This window comes from Vigna radiata, chromosome 7 (genome assembly GCF_000741045.1).
Source record: "Vigna radiata var. radiata cultivar VC1973A chromosome 7, Vradiata_ver6, whole genome shotgun sequence".
NCBI classification, from domain to species: Eukaryota; Viridiplantae; Streptophyta; class Magnoliopsida; order Fabales; family Fabaceae; genus Vigna; species Vigna radiata.
In genome coordinates, this window is record NC_028357.1 from 40228951 (window position 1) to 40245243 (window position 16293).

Genomic DNA, 16293 nt, shown 5'->3' on the forward strand with positions numbered 1-16293 from the left:
AGTTTAGGCCAGGTTGAGTTGAAAAAGAATTTAAAATTTCGATACAGATTAACTTTGAGTCCGACTCACTAAGAACCCGACTCACTCGGGTTCAACCTATGGTGAGCTGGGTTAGTTCACCAATCCACCTAATTATTACTTTGTGTTTCAATATTATTAGTTTTTTTTTATTATATTGTGTGGTTCGGGACAAATAAAAAGAGTAAAATATTGTGGATTTATCCATTCAAGACTCTAATATTATAAATGGATAAATGACACCAAAATTATCAATGTTAGTACTTATTTGATTTGCTTTTAGTACTTGTTTTTGAATTGTATTTGGAGTTTAAGATGATTTTGGATTGTATTATATCTTTTTGTTTTTTAATTGCTTCTGGAATTTAACATCATTTTGGACTGAAATTTACTTAGAGTTAAATTATAAAAAAGTTTTTATTTATTTTTGGAATTAAAAAAAAACTTATAATTAAGTGAGTCAGTCAACCGATTAACTCACCAACCTATAATGGGCCAAGCTAAGTTCAAAATTTTTCGACTAACTAATAAGTGAACCAAATTGGGTTGAATCACTAAATGACCAATCCGTGATGGACTGAATCAGATGACCGATTTTAACAACACTAATTAATTACGATTAAGTTGTTAATCAAAAGAACTTTCTAAGTAAATTCATTTTGTGTTAACTATTTAATCATAATGATATTATTGTACTTTTGATCATTGTGTAAAAAATTCCTAACTACTTTACTAATTGAAGAGTTGATCGTTTGACTATCGAGTGTTCCTTCCTCCCTGCACCTCACCCATCTCATCCTGCACCTCCCTCTTCTTTTATATTTCCAATTGTGTCCTTATCAAATAATTTTCTTTATTGCTTTTTTATTTGACCCATTCACCAATTAAAAATAAGCCACCAACTCCTTCATCCTCTACCTCTCTTTGCTACCGCATTTCATATTCCCCTATACCCTCTTTCTTTCTCCTCTTTTCTCGCCGCATTGTTTTTCCCCCACCTCCCCTCCTCCCTCATTTTATTTGTTCGCAGTTTCACTCTTCATTCTCAAAGATCTGTTTTTGGTGGCTGTGTCGCGGTGGGGTGAGCTCTTGCAATGGTGGTTGTGCGGTTGGGAAGCTGACGGAGATGCGGTTCACGGTAGCCGCACTTGGAAGTGCGGTTGAAGCTCGCCGCACTTGGATCTGCAGTTGATGTTCACCGTAGTTGGAATTGCAGTTTAGGGTTTTTCTCACTCTTGGGCATGGCCGCTGTGACCTCCTCCGCTTACATCCACATCCACAACGGCTCCGACTGCCAGAAGGTTCTGCATGTGCCCCTTCTAGTTGGAGGCAACAACAGGAACTGGGAAGAGGTGAAGAGTTGCCTGGTCGTTTAACCTGATCTGTTTTGAAAGTGATTTGAACGGTATAGGTTTTGAAAGTGATATGTTAAAGGTGATATTTTTTGGAACAGGTTATGAGGGTTGGGTGCCAGAGACAGGCGGTGGGGTTGGAGGAGGAGAGGTTGCAGCGGGTGGCAGCAAAGATCGGGCATATGGGTGGTGCGTAGGGAAGCCGCACTTGAAGCTGCGATTCGTCTTCTCCACACTTGGAGTTGTGATTCGTCTTACTTGAAGTTGCGGTTCTTCTTCGTCTTCTTCGAAGTTGCATATTTGCGGTCTAACTTCTCCTCCGCACATGGAACTGCAGATAGTTGAAACTGGGGTTTAGGTTTTCTATTGCTTTTTTTTTTTACTTTGTTATATTTAATTAAATTTTTATTTGATTTGTTTTAAGTTTAGAATTTGTATGTGTACATATTATATATTATTTAGTATTTTTTATGTTAAATTTGTTTAAAAAATATATGTATGAAATATTATTTTAGCATATAAAATTTAATTTTTTTAATAAGATGAGGTGAGATTAAAATACAGAGTTAATGGTTATTGATGGATTAAAAATATTTATTTTATTAAATAAAGAAGGATAAAACTGTCAATTTAAAAGTAAATGTAAGGAAGAACACTTTTGACTGTCAATTCACCAAACAAAATATATCGTACACACTGTTAGTATAAAATAAAAAACATAAAACATTTAAACCCAATATTTATAAAATCTTTACATTTCAGAAAAAAAATAATAAAAAATAATATTGCAAGACAGTAAAATAATAAAAATAAAAATAAAATGTTATAAAATTAGTGTGCTTGTTGTAGTGGTAGGTGGGACTATATATTGCCTATTTATTTCATCATCGATCTGATTGGTTGAACACACTAAGTAGTGCTATTTCCCTTTTTTAGTTGGGGTACCTTATTTATTCATGAATACCGATAATATATACACATAACTCAATCATCATCATCACCTTATTTATCAATGAATGGCGATGATGCGATGGAACAAACAGTTTTTCTTTAATGTAAAAGTAATAAATATAGTTTCAAAATAATGATATAATAACAAGAGACAGTGGTAATAAATAAAGAAAAAGAAAAAAAAAATGGTTTCTTTGTTGTGGTATTTATCCACAGTATAATGATATTTTAACACCATTTTTTGACACTGTACACATGTCAAGATGTGATTGGACGATTTCAAATTAAAAAAGTTGAGGCAGGAATATATTTGAAAGAGAAAAACCAAAATTTATTTTTTAATTTAAAATCGTCTAACCACATTTTGACACATGTACAATATCAAAATGGTGTCAAAAAATGGTCTTAAAATCTTATTTTCCTTATCTACATTAACGTAAAAAATGTTACAACAATCTGCCGGAGGGAAACGACAGAAGGTGACGGTTATTGAGAACCCGACCCGAAAACCGATCGGACTCACTGACCCTTACTTTTGGGGTGTCTCTCCGCAACTTACTCTCTTCTCTGTAGAGCTCAATCTCAGCCATATCCTTCACTAGGGTCACCATATCCCACAATTTCAATTCTCTTGCCTCATCCATCGTAGCCAACATCTTTTCTTCGCATTGTTCCAACCTCTTCAAACAGCAAACTAACTCAACCGCTTCCCCAAACTTAAACCCCCCGAACCTCTCCTTAAACTCGTTCAACCTCACGCGCACCTCAGCCTGCACCACGCCCCAATCCCCACGCGCCAGCTTCACAATCTCCTCCACCAAGAGGTTTCCGTTAGGCTCGGGCCTCTTGCAAAGCCCTTCCACCATAGCCACCAGAGAGTCCAACTCGCTCAACAAATCGGCGTTGGAGAGACCCGACGCTCTGTCTTCTCTGTTCTCTTTGTCGCTGGCGGTTCCGAGGAAGAATCCCAGGACGCGGGAGGCGCAGAGAAGCTGCTCGATGTGCTGTGCGAACCACCGGACCCAGGAGGAGAGCTGCCACGTGGTGGGGTCGGTCGTGTGTCGGAAGTGGGAGAGGTTGAGGTAGTTTCTGCCGCCGGAGTTGGGGTAGACCGAGAGTTGATCCTGGAGGATAAAGCTGCCGTGTCGGATGATGTAGTGGACGGCGATCAGGCACTTGAGTGCCACGGCGGCGTTGTTCGTTCCCTGCAGCCGGTCCATGAGAACCTCCACCGCGGCAGAGGCTGTGGCGCGTGGCCCGTCTCCCGATGAGAGGAGCATGGCCAGATGCTTGGTCGTGGGCGGCGTGGAACAGTCGTGGCTGGTGGCGCGTAGCAAGGAGAGCGTGGTGCGTTTGGAGAGTAGCGCCGCCTTGCTCTGCGACGCTTTATCCTTGATTATCCCAATTAGGTGCGTGAGTTTTGTCATATTGTTTTGGCGAAAACACTTGCAGAAACAAAAACACAGTCAGTGCCAGCGCATGGTGTCTGAGAATCTGGATACTAGAAATTGGGAAGGGAGCGTTTGGCTTTGGCCTGGAAGTGGGGCATAATATGATATGATTTATGATTATGGAATCACGTTGCTGTCTCTGCCATAATGGTGAGTTAGATATTTTTTAAAAACTTGTATGCCTTGTTCACGTTTGGGCATGTTCACATCGAGGTTGATGGCTCTGGAACGTTGCAGATAACACTTACGTGTTCTATATTAAGAATGTTTTAAAATAATACTGTATGATGTATTCAACGTGAGTGAAATACTTTATCAATTTAGAGATAATTCTATGCATATTTTAAATTCAAACTTCATGTTAGTAATATATTAATTAAAGGTTTAGGTTAATATGTATACATTTTAGTAGATAAATAATTATAGGATTAAGGATTTGGAATTGAAATTTGCATTGGATTGCAGATAAAAAAATGTAGGAAGGAAAAAGAAACGGTTGACCGGTAATTTCTTAAAAAACTAATCTAATAATGGTGGACTTGTCAACGAAAAAAAATACCGATTGATTGTCCATATGCTACTAAGTGATAAATATATATATTATCAATGCCAGTTCAAATATCGTCCATTCAATGGGATTAGGTTGAAAGAGAAAAAACTAACTCTATTCGATTTCTTTTGTCTTATCATTTAATCCATTTTGTTTTAATTTTTAATCAATTTAAGCTGAAATGATTTTGGTTTTCATATTGAACCAATTACTGGCATTTTGTTTTACAATTTGATGATAAAATAACTTAAAAGATATATAATTGTTCCAAATGTGTGTTTTGTGTATAGGCAATGAAGGTAGTTGGAGCCTTCCAATGTGTGTATGGAAATAGTCTATCTTATAGATGTTTCCCTTTTTGTTGTAGATTTGATCTGTTATTAGTTTAATAATTCTTAGGAAAAAGTTTTTTTAATAACTTTTTTTTATAATCTTTTGACACGTGATAATTTATGATTGATCTGTTTCAAATATTATTTTAGAATAAACTCAAATAGACTAATAAAATGGTGACACGTGTCCTGTTGTAAAAAAATTATTAAAATATCATTGTCCTTCTTTGTATATGAAAATAAATAAGTGAATTAATTGGATTCCAATATCACCAAAAGCTTAATTGATTGCTGATCTAAAATAGGGTATAAGACTTAATCTACTCACTGAATCAATTAGGAAAGAGTAAAATAATTTATAAATAAATAAAATTTAAAGGATGAGAAATTTTACATATTAATTAATTGCTACTCGCTTAAAACTAATGCATATTGTTTTGAGTGTTAAATAATTAAAAAATCTATATAATGTTACAATTAGTATTTTGAAGTTACATATTATTTTTTGTTAGTTTAATTGTTGACTCTTTCATTCATTTTGGTGACTTTACTTTTTACTAAAAAACTAACAAAATATACGATTAAAAATTCTACAATATTTCTTTTATTTACTCATTTAAAACTAATACAATTATAATTCATATGAAATTTTTAAGAGGCGTTTTAAAAATAAGAACACATAAATTAAACAAATTAATGTACTGATTTTTGTTTCCATCTATCAATCCATTATAATATTAATGGTATTGGTTTAGATGGTGGTATTGGTACAGGTTGATTTTGATCCACATCGGTTGGGGTAAAATAAATTCATAGGTCCGAAAAATCTCCATTGAAAAAAGTCTAGGAAATACAAAAGTCACGGTATATGGACTTTCTTCTTAGAAAAAGTATTTATTTTGAATAAAAAAAATAACGCAATTAACTTCTAATTTGTCTCAATTTAAAGTATTTTTAACTTGTGAAATAATTATATATAAACATTTTAATCAGACTAACATATACTATATATGAAGTTTTAATATACTTGATTGCTTGTTTATATAACGTAGCAATATAGGATGTTGAAATCTTTAACTAATTAAATATATTTAATTTTTCTTGACTAAACATATTTTTAAAGTATATAAGATAGTCACTTAATTTAGTTGTGTGAAAAATTCATCTAAATCTAACTCAAAAATAAATATGACACCTTAATTTGAAATTTTAAAATAATGAATTTAGGAATAATAAGTTTATGGATTTTTTTTATTATGTTGTTTTTTTTTATTTTTTTTAATGTATGACTTAAATTTATACTTAAATTCTACCAATTATTTATTTCTCTTTAATAATATATATATATATATATATATATATATAATATCTATTTAGTAATTTATAAAATACTTTAGTGTGAATTTTATTAAAATTAATCCAACATTCTCACATTTTGACTAGACTTCATGTTTCTTATTTATGTTTGAGAGTTGATCACAACGTACTGTTTACTACTTTAAATGTTATAAGTTTTATTCTTTAAGAAATTGATAGAATTAATAAACACATTATAGTGTATTAAATTATATATTATATTTCATTTAATAACATAATAATAAGTGTGATATAAAAATATTGATTTAAATATAATAAAATTACAACATATTATATTATCTAATAAATATATAATTTTATATGTGTACATTAACGATATTATTTCTAAGAGTTAATTAACGTATTGTGGTAAGGCTAAAATCTACGTTAACATTGATCCTAACCCACTTAAAAGGGAATTTTGGGAGTTCAGACTTTTGTTGGCGTCACTTGAAGGATTTTTTAAAAAAGAGATTTTTTAAAGATAGATTAGGGTTGGTCTATGGACCATGTATCAAGTTGACACTTTTAAGTACGAGGGTGTCACAAGTTAAAAGATATAAAATGTTTTGTTTTATTTCAACTATGGTTAAATGAGTGTTTTAGTAAAAGAAAAACTTAATACTCAAATTAATAGAATAACAAGAAGGAAAATGAGCATGTATAAAAGTTTTCCCTCACTCTTACATGATCTTGAGTCATATTGAAATGTCATGATATTAAAGTAGTTTGTATATACCACAATATTAATTGTTTATGGAGAAGTTATTCTTCTTATAATCATCTTACAATGCATGTATGTATGTGAAAGAATTCATTAATACAAATATGAGTTTCAACATCAAGATTTTACATTGTCTTTTTTGAAACCAATGTAAAATATGGTGTGGTGACATAATTATAATATTCATCTATTAAATTAGGAACCAATGTAATATAACTAATATAGAAAAAAAAAATTTATCAATTATTTTTAACATTGTACTTCGATTTTCGAATCAAAACATACAAAGATAAAGTAAAAATGAGGTTTTTTGGCTTCAGTTATGAATTGAAGCATAAATTTTGACATTAGGTTTCGGTTCTGTAAAACAACTAAAGCATATTCGAATATATCCTTCAGTTTTAAAAAAATAACCTAAGCCTATTGTGATGTTTAAAAGGAAAATATTTTCATTTAGTAATTCCTAGTTGAACTAAAAACAAGCAACAAAAAACAAGTAACAATTTCAACAATTCATCATACAAATCAAATCTCACTTTAACTCACCATTCCATTTACTATACACACCTATATTGATTAAATCTGCATTACTACTTCTAGAAGACTTATGCATTGAATTGGACTCTGAGATTTTGGCACCTGTCATATGAATACTCAATAGATTTTGGCAATTTTGACTCAATAGTTTTGGTAAGTGTTATTGTATTAATCTTTGGAATTATCATTGATGTTTTGACATTTGCATATCCAAATTGGCTTATATTCCTTATTTTGACAAAGTAAGGTTATACTCTATTGTTAGATCAACCTATACAGGTACTCGGTGAAACTTTCATCTTTTTTTTGTCAATTTATGTGTTTTTTCTTCCCTGATGGTTAATGAGGATAATGATATGCCTAATTGGATTCTAGATGACACTAGTGTTTCTAAAAAATTGCTAAAAACTTTTACTCTTCTGGCATAGAATTGTTGATTGGAAGAATTTGATTTGGTTTTATGTTGTGCCACCAACTAAAACTTTGGTTCTTTGGAATCTATTGCAAGATTGTTTATTTATTGATTTGGAGGTTAAAAAAAAGACGTGATTTTATGCTCTATGTGTTCTTTGTGTGGAAACAATGTCGAATATTTCTCTCATTTGGTTTTTCACTTTTGTATTGCTATGCAATTGTGAGAATGGTTGAAGGGAGTTTTTTCAGGATTTGCAATTTTCCTCTTCGGATTTAATTGTTCAATTTATGAAATCTTCTTATAATCCTTTGCATAAAGTGATTAAAGTAGTTGTCATTACTGCTATAATCTATACGATTTGGAGGATGGGAAACCATTGTAGATTTCAAGTTTCAATTGCTTTTACTTTTGTTGTTTTCCAAATTAAGGAGTTGGTGAATACGACTGGAAACAAATATAAGAAACATATGAGTTATAATTTCTTTGATTTTTTTTGAGCTAAATTTTTTCAATATTTAATTAGTAGGGTAGTTTCATTTAAAGACATAATATGACAAGTTCTATATGCTAATTGAGTTAAGGTGAATGCTAATGGTACAATAGGGGTTGTCTTACTTTAGCCACATGTGCTGGTATTTTTAAAGAAAGTTAGGGTAGATATACGAGTAGTTTTTCGGTTTTGTTAGGAGTACAAAATTCTATTTATCTTGAGTTTATGGGGGTGCATTTATACTTTAGAGCATGTTTTGAGTTTTCAAAAGCTTTGGTTGGAGAGTGATTATAATTTAGTTTGTGATGATTTCTTGGATCAACAAGTGGTTCTTTAAAGTCCTATACGATGATGACGATAATGTTTGCATTTTTGTAAACAAATGGAGTTCAAATTCTCTTATATTTTTTTGTAAAGGAGATCATTATGACGATAATTTACCTAATTTGAATTTTATTCATAAAAATAATATAAGTGATTTAATGTTTTATCTTCATATATTAATTTAGAATTTTTCATAATAAGAATAATTTGTTTATGTTTTGTGGTATGTGATTTTTATCAATTATGTTTCTATTCATTGTTTTCTTTTTTATTTTAACAATATTTTATATGATGAAAAAATTAACATTATCTATTGAAATAATATTTTGATGAAATGATAGACCTAGATTAAAAAGTCAATTAGAGATTTCATTTTCTTGTAAAAATAATTATTTTAATTTCTTTTATTTCATATACGTATCAAATCAATTTGTTTATAATTTATTTGGGCAAATTTTACAGTATAAAAATGTTTAGAAATTTTTATTTGAATTCCGATAGTAACAAATATTATGAATGAATTTAAAAATATGATAATAATCTTCAAGCAAATTTGAGTTTTGGTGAACATTAATTTGACATAAATAGTCTTTATCTTTTAGCCCTAAACGGTAGATAGTGTATCAAAGAAATTCTAACTCAATTAATTATTATTTTTCACTAAAAATAGTAAATTATATTAATCATTTTAATATGTATAATATTTATAGAATTTTATTAACAATAACTTACAATTTTTTGGAGAAGTGCTTTAAAATTTAAACTTGTTAGATTACATTGTAAAATAATATTTAAATAAATTATTATAAATTAAAATATTAAAATTTCTTTATTTTAAAATTTTAATTAATGATTTATATCTTAATATGTTTGATAAATAAAATAAAAAATAATATATTATAAAGAAAGAAAATCTAAATATGAATTTTAAGTAATACGTTTTATATATCTTTCACCCATATGGATTAGGTTCTCTTAATAATTACATATTTTTTTGAGTTATTACATATTTACTTCTATATGAAAATTATATAAAACATCCTGTAACAAACAACACATAATATTTTAAATAAAGTTTCACAATAAACTATAATATAATCTTCGTAGTATCTTAATTTCTTTAGATTTCTTGAAATAAATTATCACTTTTCTATTATTTTTTTTCTTAAAAATATATAAATCATGTTAATGTAGAATTTAAGCTTAACTCAATCTTACTAAACATTAACGGATAGGCTATTAACGAATAGAATTATATGTTCAATAAACACAAATCTCACTAAAATAGACTTTAACTCATGTTTAGATACCATGTTAATAAGTAAATTTTAAACTTAACTGCAAAATCGATTTATAAGATGAAATTTATTCTCAATTATAGAATTTAAATTAACATATTTCTAATTTATATGAGACTTAAAAAAAAAAATCTAAATTCTTATCACCGTACACCTAAAGAATTAACACCTCAAATTTAAATTCCTCTTCGACGCTTACCAATCCAAATCCTAAGATACTACATACCTGTATCATACTAAAATAAAACGACTATATCAATGGTAATAAATTAAATAATAATAACAAAAAAATAAAATGACTAATATTACTAGAAATAACTTTAATATCAGCAATATAAAATAATAACAGAGAATGAAATAAAAAAGAAACAGTTTATCATTTGAAATAAATTAAATAGAGGAGTATATTGTTAACAATAAATTAAATAGAAATAACACCAAGTTAAATTATAAATAATTATTCATTAATTATTACTTCTTCAGCTAATAACTTTATTGTGATAGAATGGCAATATTTATGATTAAAATGGAAAAATGCAGATGTTGTTGAAATTTGATAGAATAACAGATACTGCAGATAATTCATTTTTATTCAGCAATTAACAACAGTAAAAACAAGCACTCGATTGCTTCAGGGGAAGGCCAAAAAAACAGTGTATCGAGAATGGCTTTCTCCTCCGAAACCATCACTGGCCAAATATGCAAAAGGAAAGTTGGAAGGATAACTATAATAAAGCCATGCTAGCTAGCTACATGTTCTTGCTCTCTCTGCTCTGCTTCACCATTATCATCAAACACAGCTCAAAAAGCTAAGCCAAGTGGTGCAAACAAAAGAAACAGAAGTTCACCTGGACCTTAAAAAGAAAACACTAAGCTCCTGATCCCTGTCCCCTTCTGGATCAATCAAGTGGAACGATTCACAGTTTTCTGACCCACGAACCCTCTCAAAGCTCCCTCTAAGGTACATCACTTCACCATCTTCTTTCTTGCACTTCACCACCCCAGTTCCCACCACAACCGAACGCATCAACCTCAACGCTTCAGAATCACTGTTCGACGGTCTACGCTTAACCGCATACCCCACCTTCCTCCCATTACAGTACATAGTCCACAAAGGGGTAGACAAAAGTGTGTTCGTGTTCGTGTTGTTATTATTGTTGTCCTCGCTGTCACCACAACTCTCCAAAGCGATTCTCAGTGTTCCTTCTCTCATTTCCTTGGCCAAGATGGTTGTTGGAACTGCCAACTCCAGGAGGAGAATAGGGTTGGAGTTGGCGTTTGCCTGAATGCAGAACCTCACCTTTCCTCTACGGTATCCGAAGATGGTGCCTGTGATGGTGCTGGAGTTCATCGTGAGTGATGGTGAATACAATTTGGTGGGATTTTCGAGACACTCGTTTGTTACATCTTGGTCTTCTATAATGGTGGCACAGTTGCATGTGGGAACTAAGAGTTGCATGAGAGAACGTAGCAGCCTCCATGATCTAACTTGTTTCTCGCAGTCAACTGTAGTGACGCCAGTACTGTCCATGTATATCTAACTTCTTGCTATTGTTGCAGTCTAACTCTCCATGACCCTGGTTTAGGGTTTCTTTATATAATGCATATATAGATAATGTAATTAACATACACTAAAATAATATCTATCAATGCTATTTTGATAACCAAAAATAATGAATAGTATAAAAAAAAAGGTATTAATGCCATTAAAGTGGTGGAGATTAAATTTTAACTATTTGAGAATACCAAAAACTCAGGCTCTACTAAAAACATGCCAGATTGTTTTTTTATAAAGATTGATGCTGACAGATGATACTTATCGATAATGAAAAAGGAAAATATATAGAATATGATGTCTTTTCTTGTTTCTGTTGTTGTTAATATTGAACTGTTGACCTCACAGAGAGATGTTGAAAAGAAAGCAGAAATTGATGGATCACAGTAACATGTGTCGATTAGTGAGGAGTTAGCCAATGGGGTTGGATATTTTTGGAGAGCCAACTAAAAGGTTTATCTAATGCAACCCCGTTGCTTGATTCTGAAACAACTCATGCACACGCTTTAAGTGGATAGTTTTCTTTCTTTTGTCATTCTCTTGTTTATTCTTTGAGGCTTTCTTTTCGTTTGAGGACAAAAATCAAGCTGGAGCAGCATTGTCGGAAAACAATAGTTAATGTGTGAATAATTGAATGTCTTGTTCTTCCTCCATTGTTTTGTGATTAATTAAGTTTAATGGAAAAATGCAGGAAGTTTGGGACAGCGATTTCCGTACAGTCATAAGAGAGCAGTGTGATTGAATGATGAGGGCACTAGATTTCGGACCAGAAAACTCCAAACTGATACACACTGTTAAGCTCTTATTTTAAGTTAATTTAATGACACAGAAGCATCTTTTATGCTTTTGGTCTCGATGACAAGACTTGGCTCACCAAAATAAAATATATGTCGGACATATTATAGCACTGAATCTTATTTTCATGTATTATTTGCGTATTGCATGTGAGATGAACTTTGGAGGCAAAGCGTGTTGTGTGGAGGCTAAAAAAATGTGTATGTTTTTAGCTTTCTAGCCTGGTTGCTCCACTCTTGTCCTCCTCTCTTATTTGTCTGTTACTAAAGAGAGGGTCAGTATGAAATTTGATGCAACCAGTACAAATATTTGGAATTTATCGATCAATATAAATGCATCATACTTAATAATTCATTCCACCATTGCTGAAACAGTTACTCAGAACATAAAATTATTCTTCTTCTTCATATGCAACTATATATAATATATATTGGAAAAATATATTTTTAACACATAATTTTTTTACATTTATTTATTATTATTTTTCCATATTTTTTACCCTTTACTTTTTTGAAAAAATAGAAAAAAAAATTATCTTATTTCTTAAACGATTAAGAAATATGGGTTAGAATCAATTATAAATATTTGAATAAGTAATTACCTATTTATCTGAGATTATATGAACGAAAATTGACATGAAATGATGAGGAAGTTTTAAAAGAGAAAATTGAGCGTGAGATGAGGACACAGAAGCAGATGTGTGAGATCGTTTACAAAAGAGTAGGGATACCTTAACACTGCAAAATGACAAATTAGGTTCATTTCTTTGTTAAATAAAAATATTATACTTATAATTTTATTATTTTTAATTTAAAATCATAATATAAATTATTATATTATTAAAAATACTGTCAAATGAATGTTTTTTTAAAGGGAGTGTCAAACTAACTTTTTCCTTTACAAAATTACAAATTTCATTTGATTATTTTTATAATACATTTCAATAAATAATTTATTTTAATTTTATCTACTAATTTTTTTTGTTAACAAAAAAGTATGTTTATACTTTAAAAAATTTATTTAAGGAAATTATTTTCGTTACAGGACGTAACAAGTTACCTATCTTCACTGATCCAATCAAATCAAATTCTGTATATCCATTATTTTTCTATCAAAACAAATCTTCTCACTTTCCATATTGGTCCCAACTTTTTTGCAACGAAATGCATAACTTTCTCCACCATTTTTTCCTTTTTAACTAAAAGATATTCATATTTAAAAAATATATTTAAAACCAATTTTGACATCTATGAATCATACAAATACAAAATCCATCATACAAAATGAAGTATCAGTCTGGACACGTGCCACAATTTGAAGAAACACTTTGGACATGGGGCAGCTTTTCAAGTTTTTCAAAGAAATTTCGAAAAGAAAATAAAACTATTATTCAAACTTTAGTAACATTTTTATGTTCTACAGAAGAATATTAATATTTTCCTTAACATAAATCTAGAAAGTTTATGAATAACATTCAATTTAGAGTAACGGTTTTTAATTATGGATTAAGTATTTTTAATTTTTAAAGTCACAAATTAGAGTTTTGAATTCAAATTTCAATATTTTTTTTACAGGCTTTATATGTTTTATATGCTTATATATTTGTTTTGTAATTTACATTTGTGTTCACATTTTTACTTGGATTGGTGAGTCTGTTTTTTATATCCAGTTTATCTTAGTCTTTGCAATATTTTATATTTAGGATTAAATATGTTTTTAGTCCTTGAAGTTTTTCTGATTTTTGGTTTTAGTTCCTGCATCAAACATCCATAGCATTTCTTCCTCTTAGTATGTAAACATGTATTTTTAGTCCCTAAAAACAAACTGCGTCAATTTTTTTTTTATGTGGCTAACGGCACTGCTACGTATTTTTCCACATTCACTGACCATTGCTTGCAACGTATTCTTCCACGTTCACCGGCGAGGCCACGACGTCAGGGTGACTCTCATTTTCTAGAAGCAAATCCAAAGAAAAAAAAAAGAATTCCCAAATCAGAAAAAAAGAGTTCAAGGAAATGGGTGAAATTCATCATGTTCAGAGAACCCGTCACCGCAATTTCTCTACAACCCAACCCCTCATTCCCATCACACCTATACCGATATGGTAATCTTGAGGGTCGGCGAAACGCCTCCTCTTTCTCGGTCCAATTCGTTTTACAGTCACTCACATTTAGCTTTTCAACCCTGAAAAATGAAAAAAAAAAAAGTGCGCCAATCGGAAACTATGAAACCTATGAGAAATCGATACGATTGAGGGTAGTATTGGAGAAATTGGGTGTCTGTAGCAGCAGTTTGGTGGGGGGATGTATGATAGCGCGGGTCGTCATCCCCTTCGCTGCAATGGGCATAGAACCTTTGTTGTTGGGGTCGGGTCGAATCGAAGGAAGAGTAAACCTATCTTCACGGCTGAAACTGGTCATGGAGTCAACTTGGTAGAAAGTAGAAAGTAGAAAGTTACCTAAGTTATTACAAATATAACCAGAGGGGAAAGCAATAAAATTCACAAAATACTAAATAAAAATGACAATTAATTTCTAACTCAATCTTTAACTTCTGCATTCTCTGCAATTTAACCTCCCGCAGTTCTTCTATAGCAACCGCTAATTGTTGGATGGTGTCATTACTTACACTCTTAGATCCTTCTAATTCCAATAAACTAGGATGAATTCCATTAATTGCCTGCTTGAAGTCCAATCCAAGCACTAAACTTAAACCTAGCTTGATGGTTATGGTTGCGGGGACGAGTCACGCGAGTGAGGACGTTTCGTTCTCACTTGCGAAGACGAGCTTGGAGCAAAGTCACGATATTGCGGCCAGACATAATCCCGATGATGTTTGCCGTTGCCGGTGAAGCTGTTGACAGTGATAGTCGGGTTTCTCTCGCGCGAGAGGTTGAGCCTGAGGAGCGAGCAATGCAGTGGCCGATTTTTGGTTTGTGGCCGGTTGTGGTTCTGGTTGTTTCTTATCGCCGACGGAGTGGAGGGGGTTGTGCAGGTGGTCGGTTTTGGTAGGGGTGACAGCAGTACCTCCGATGGGTTTCAAACATGTGACTTATTTGGCAGATAGAGAAGAGTGCTGGTGTGGCACTGCCGTTAACCCAAAGTTGACGTCGTCCATTTTTAAGGATTATTTTTACACGTTTCCATAATAAGAGGATGAAATGCCATCAATGTTTGATGCAGGGACTAAAACCAAAAATCACTGATACTTGAAGGACTAAAAGCATATTTAACCTTTATATTTATTATCCAAATGCTTTTTATTTTTGTTTGTTTGTTATATGTTAATTTTATTTTCATTTACATTTATATTATATTGTATTTCATTCCTATATTTTTTTAATGTATTTTCATTCCATTATTTGCAGATAAAACTCAAGGTTAGAGTCATGGATGAACTAGATTCAATGACTTTTGTGTTATTTGATAGAAATGTCTCTACATTACTCAAGAAATTATGTGATGAGGTTTTCAAAGTTAATGATAAGGTATATTCTTTCCTGAGTTTTTTTACACTTCTGTCTTGGATTTATATTCCAGATTCTGAAATCAATCTCTAGCAATTAATTTGATTTTTTGTTTATAGAATACAAATTCTATCACTCTTCTAAAAGAGTTTGACTAACTTATATGGATAAGACTTTGTTGTTCAAAGTTGAGTGCAAGCCTAATCTTAAGTGCATCTTTGAACAATCATTTCAATGTTGACTTGAGTTTTGATGTTAGTCTTGCTTTTTTTTTTATGGGAGAAAAATATTTTGGACGTCGTAAAACATTATATTTAAAGAGTCTTGAGAAAGATTATTAAAATTAAGAAGTGAGTAATTTCTATTGATGACTATTTTAGGATCATCATGAAGTTTGAAAATTGATGTGCTTATTTATTTATTGTATGTATTTTATTACCGAAGGTTCTAGTTCGTCGGAAACCGTCACAATTTGTCAGTAATAGGACATTATCGACGGATTAACGATGATCACATATATATGTCGGTAAATTATTTGTCGCTAACGTTTATTAACGCTCTTTGTCCTTCGGTAATTACTGACGGTCACATCTTTCAGTAATTACTAAAAGACAAAGGTCGTCAATAATTACTGAAGGGCAAAAGTCGTCGATAAGTCTATCGGTAAGAACTAGTCAGA

General features: G+C 31.3%; 2 protein-coding genes across 2 annotated transcripts; both read right to left on the bottom strand.

The window, feature by feature from the left end:
* Positions 1 to 2448: 2448 nt before the first annotated feature.
* Positions 2449 to 3908, bottom strand: LOC106767126 (putative clathrin assembly protein At4g40080). Its single transcript, XM_014651959.2, has one exon. It carries the CDS (start codon positions 3746 to 3748, stop codon positions 2768 to 2770), a length of 981 nt encoding a protein of 326 aa, XP_014507445.1. The 5' UTR covers positions 3749 to 3908; the 3' UTR covers positions 2449 to 2767.
* A 6734-nt stretch (positions 3909 to 10642) lies between these two features.
* LOC106766438 (protein MIZU-KUSSEI 1-like) lies at positions 10643 to 11329 on the bottom strand. The gene has a single exon (XM_014651168.1). The coding sequence runs from the start codon at positions 11327 to 11329 to the stop codon at positions 10643 to 10645; it is 687 nt and encodes a 228-aa protein (XP_014506654.1).
* Between the last annotated feature and the right edge of the window lie 4964 nt (positions 11330 to 16293).

Excerpts from the sequence above, each read along its gene's own strand:
- LOC106767126 (XM_014651959.2), bottom strand. The coding sequence starts at position 3,748 with ATGACAAAACTCACGCACCTAATTGGGATAATCAAGGATAAAGCGTCG.
- LOC106766438 (XM_014651168.1), bottom strand. The coding sequence starts at position 11,329 with ATGGACAGTACTGGCGTCACTACAGTTGACTGCGAGAAACAAGTTAGA.